The sequence below is a fragment of the Elephantulus edwardii genome, unplaced genomic scaffold, assembly GCF_000299155.1.
Source record: "Elephantulus edwardii isolate Elephantulus edwardi_28Jun2011 unplaced genomic scaffold, EleEdw1.0 scaffold00087, whole genome shotgun sequence".
NCBI classification, from domain to species: domain Eukaryota; kingdom Metazoa; phylum Chordata; class Mammalia; order Macroscelidea; family Macroscelididae; genus Elephantulus; species Elephantulus edwardii.
This window is the reverse complement of record NW_006399837.1, coordinates 10285937-10290863: the sequence shown is the minus strand read 5'-3', so window position 1 is coordinate 10290863 and position 4927 is coordinate 10285937. Positions and strand designations below refer to the sequence as shown.

Here is a 4927-nt window from a genome sequence, read left to right as displayed (position 1 = left end):
GCTCAGAGGACTGAGTTTCTGTTGTTACTGTCTTGGGGCGACATTTTTTTTAATATTATGTAGATTTTTAAAATTCATTTTAATGAAAGTTTGCAGAGACTGAGAGTTTCCATTCATTCATTGTTGCACTTTTCTCCTTGCCCACCCACTCCCCCCATTTACTCTTCTCCTTGAAAAGAAAGAAAAACTCTTTCATTGTTATGCAATCCCTCTCCGCCACGTCCACTCCACTATGCAACCTTCACTCTGGACTTCTGTAATGACAATACCCAATCATGTGTTCCTTTTAAACAGTCAGAACTGACTCCTAGCTGACCCTCCAGTGGGTTTTCGGAGGCAGTAAATCACATGGGAAGAGATTATTAATCCTGCTCCCATGGAGGAGCTGGTGGATTTGAACCGTGTGCCTTTGGGTTTGCAGCGCAGCTTTTTACCACTAGGCCACCAGAGTGCTCTCAAAGGACTGAGTAGCCAGAACCAAGTCCTTGAGTCGGGGTAGTCGACTTCTGGTTTGATTGGGCCTCTACCCTCCAGTTCCTAGTTTCTGTAGTGTATACTTGGAGCGGGACTCTGAAACTTGAGGGTCTGAGCCTCAGATTTGTGAATGGAAAACTGAGAAGGGAGAGCTGGCTGTTACACAGTCAGCTTAATAATGCTGTTGACCTTGAGAACACATCCAGAGCTAGGTCCCTCTTAGTGGACTCAGATGTTTGCCTAAAAATCCCTGTTGTCATTTTTCAGGACCTCGAGGTCTGCCTGGCGTCCCAGGTTTTCCGGGGGAGAGAGGACTAGCTGGTGCAGATGGACAGCCGGGCCGAAAAGGAGACCCTGGATATCAAGGCAGGCCGGGGCTTCTGGGAGACCCGGGGCCGAGAGGTGCTCAAGGTAAACACACTGACTCACAGTGCAGTGCGTGCAGTTTGTTTGGTTTGGAACTTTTCTCCAAATCTACAAATTCTCAAGGTGACCTAGTGGTGAAGAGTTGCACTGTGAATTCAAAGGTGCATGGTTCAAATCCACCCTCTGCTCTGCAAGAGAAAGATGGGCAGTCTCCTCTGGTGCAATTTATAACCTCTGGAAACCCACGGGAGGGTCAGCGCTTAGACTGGTGGCCTGGCTTCTAGGGGGTTGTGCTGCTAACCCGTTCAGATTCACCAGCCACTCCAAGGAAGATGGACGGTGCCCTCTCATTATGATCTACAGCCTTGGATGGCCACCTAGGGGGTGAGGGCGGCAGTGTCAAGTGAATGAGAATCAACTTGCTGGCACTGAGAAAGAGGGAGATGGGGAGAATTGAAGATAAAATGGACCAGTCCTGTGGCTTGGGACCATCCTCTTTCCGATTCTGTAGCGTTTGTTTTAGAAGCCTCGGCAGCATCTCTCTGCTTTCCTTACCTAGCAATCTTACTACATTTAATTATGGTTCAGGGAGTATTCTTTTAATGGAAAAATATTAACAAGGACTAAATGCTTTGACTGATAGCTACCAAGCTTTAAATAACCTTCCCTTCTTTTGAGAATAGGGTGCCGGCAGGGCTCCTAGCCCCCAACTGCTGTTTTAATGAGAACAAGTTGTTCTGTGCCATTGAGTCAGAATTGACTCACAGCTGATTCTGCAGCAGGTTCTCAGGGACTGTAACGTAAATCTTTCGGGAGGAAATGGTCCATTGTTCCCTGGGAGCAGCTGCTAGGTTTGCCTTTGGATTGATGACAGCACAATTCCTAACCACTGGCCCCCAAAACCTGGCTGTTCCATTTTGGGGGTTTCCCCCTGAAAAGATCTGGAAAATGATGTAGGTTTTGTAAGCCCAGTAGTCCATGTCAAGGAGTCCTGGTGGTGTGATTGGTTACATGTTGCACTGCTGACTGACATTTTGGGGATTCCAATTGGCCAGCTGCTCCTGGGGCATCTCGCCCTGCAAGGATTTACAGCCTGGGGAGGGGGGGACCCAGTGGAGGGTCAGCCTCACTAGGAGTCCACTCTATATCTCTGAGTTTTGAGTGGGTGGGACCTGATTTGGCCCTCTGACTGCAGTGAACTTGAATGAGTCCGCTTCCTATAAAGAAAGACTTTCATTGTATCCAAGATAGAAAAGTATCACTGATGCAAATCTCCTGGGCCCATTGCTATTAAATGGCTCTTTTTTTACCTCTTAGCCTCAAGGCTAAGTGAAGAAAACATTTTATTTCCAGGCCTGAGAATGAACCCTTGATGATTTTTAGAAATAGAATTTTAGCCCTTGAAGTTCTAAGAAAAAATAATCTAATAATTAATTCATATTACTTTTTCTTCTTAGTCAATTGATTCTTTTTTTTAATTTTACTAGCCAATAAATTATTTATGTAGAACCAAGAAATCAGAGAGTCACTCTTAACTAATGTAGGTAAGGCATGTATTGTTATGTTTTCTCTATTATTACGTATGCTGGGAGATCAGGTAGCCTTGTAAGGAACTGTGCTGCGATCCTGAAGTCACATGGTTCAAATCTATTGGCTGCTCCAGGGGAAAAGGATGGGCAGTCTCTCCCTGTGTGATTAGCTGCCTCTGAAAACCTGCTGGAGGGTCAGCTGTGGGTCGGTTCTGACTCATTGGTATACAACAACAACCACAACAACAACAGCAATCATTGTACTAGCCAGCCCCTGGGTGTTAACAGAGGAAAATGTCTTCTTTGGGTTTTCTGATCTCTATCTTTATGGCAACAGATTCCCCGGCCTTTCTTCTGTAGTGCAGTTGGGTGAGTTTGAACCCATCACTTTAGCAGAGAGGAATACGAAAGGTACAGTCTTTTCTTAGGGAACCAGTCAAGGATTCTGATGTTGTGAAACTCACAGACATAAATACACTTAAAGACAATAACTTCTAAACATAAATAAAAGTAAAACTTAAGTAAAATGGGGGTTTCTAAACTGGAAGTAGAATTGGCTTGTCACAGAAGAATCTTGAGTGCTTCTGTCTGATTTTCTTGTGACTATTTGATGTCTAAAGGAGAAAGAGGACCCCCAGGAGATAAAGGAGAAATCGCTGTAATTTCCAAAAAGGGGAAAACTGGAGAACCAGGACCACCTGGAGATGATGGGGCCCCAGGGAAACAAGGTGAGTGTGTGTGTGTGTGTGTGAGAGAGAGAGAGAGACAGAGAGACAGAGAGAGAGAGGAGAGAGAAAGTGCATATCATATAAGCCAACATCTTTCTAGAAAATTCAAGCAAGCCCATATCTAGGCAGACCTGGAAGAGATTGGGGGTTGAGTTCCGGACCACCACAATAAGGTGAACATTGAAATAAAGCAAACCATGTGGCTTTATGTATGTGTTTTCCTAGTGCATATAAAAGCTATATTTACACTCTGCTGTAGTATATAAAATAGCCGGAGTCATCGCGGATAAGTTTAAAGTATTGTGAGAATTCCCAAAATGCAACGGAGAGACCAGGAATGAGCACATATTGGAAACTCTGTAGATTTGCTCAGCAAAGGGTTGCCATGACCTTCAGTTTGTAAAATTCACAGCATCTGCAAAGCACAATAAAGCAAAGAGCTGCAAAACCACCTTGTTTTAGGCAGTGTTTCAGTAACGCTGAGACACAGGAAGGTCATTTTTGAGATGTTAATGAGCCTGGTGGCACGTTTTAACCGTTTTGTGATAGAACTCAGCTCAGATCACAAGTACTTAACAGACTGGACAGTCCAGACAAGAGTCAGCACTGAGATGCACATAAAATACAGGCTCCAGGTCCATCCCCCTCAATTTCTGGTAATTGGTAATAAAATATAGAAACAAATGGCACAGTCACTTTCCACACAATTTGACCAGTATTTCCGACACTTGGTTAGAATTGCCAGGAAGGTGTTAAAATGCTGATGCTGTATTGATAACTCTCACTCTTCTGGACAGGTGTTCGAACAGGTGCTCTTGCCTGTGCTGTTGGTCCTCAAAAATATTAGATAGCCAAGATTTTGAAGGCCACATTTTTATTCTCTCTTGACCCCTTCTTAAAAATTGTCATTTTTTAAAAATAAACATTTTTATTTTAATTGTGCTCTTAATGAATGTTTACAGAAAAGTTAGATTTTTATTTATTCATTGTTACACATTTTTATGTCCTCTCCTGCCTGCCCCCCTCCCCCAGTTCATATTTTGGTTTTTTTCCCCCAATATTTATTCATTGTAACATAATTCTCCCCCTTCCCCCCAGCCCTCTGCAGTGTACCTCTTATTCTGGCCTGTTGATTATATCTAATGCCTTATCATCAATTCCTTTTAAACAGTTCTTTCCTTCATCTGTTTGATAGTTTACAGAGTAGCATTTGGTTTTTCATTCAGCCATTCATCACCTTTCTATTTAATGGCGCTTATGATTGTACTTATGGTATAACTGACTCTTCCCACTTGCTCTCTGTGGTTCTCATTTCTACTCACCTTCTTACCCTACCTCTTTCCGCCTTCTGAGATTTTATCCTGATCAATTGCTTCCCCTTTGATCTTCAGTGACTGGTTATTCTAAGGAGGGAGACATTCACTAAGGAGTGACTGCCCCCCTGGTGTTATTTTCCACTTTATAGGCATATTTATTATTTGGTTGGAAGTTGAGTCACGGGAGTAAGATTTGTGCTAGGGACATCGTCATAGTAAGGGACCCTTTTTAAAATTTTTTATTATTATTATTTTTAATGAAAGTTTACAGAGACAGGATTTCCATTCACTCATTGTTGCACTTTTCTCCCTGCCTACCCCCCTTCCCCTTAATTTGCTCTTCCCTTGGAAAAGTAAAAAAAAAATTCTTTCATTGCTATACAATCCCTCCCCCCTCCAGGTCCACTCCACTGTGCAGCTTTCACTCTGGACTCTGATCATGATAATAATAACTAATCACGTATCCCTTTTAAACAGTCTCTTCCTCATCTGTTTTAATGCAGTACACATTATT

The 4927-nt window shown here is 43.0% G+C and overlaps 1 protein-coding gene across 1 annotated transcript in view; it reads left to right on the top strand.

The window, feature by feature from the left end:
• The window catches only part of COL4A4 (collagen, type IV, alpha 4), a 134129-nt gene that overhangs the window by 86898 nt on the left and 42304 nt on the right, over window positions 1–4927 (top strand). Inside the window, exons 29-30 of the mRNA XM_006890322.1 lie at window positions 742–885; window positions 2990–3097. Of these exons, the coding sequence (XP_006890384.1) occupies window positions 742–885; window positions 2990–3097 (252 nt within the window). The remainder of the gene's footprint in view (window positions 1–741; window positions 886–2989; window positions 3098–4927) is intronic.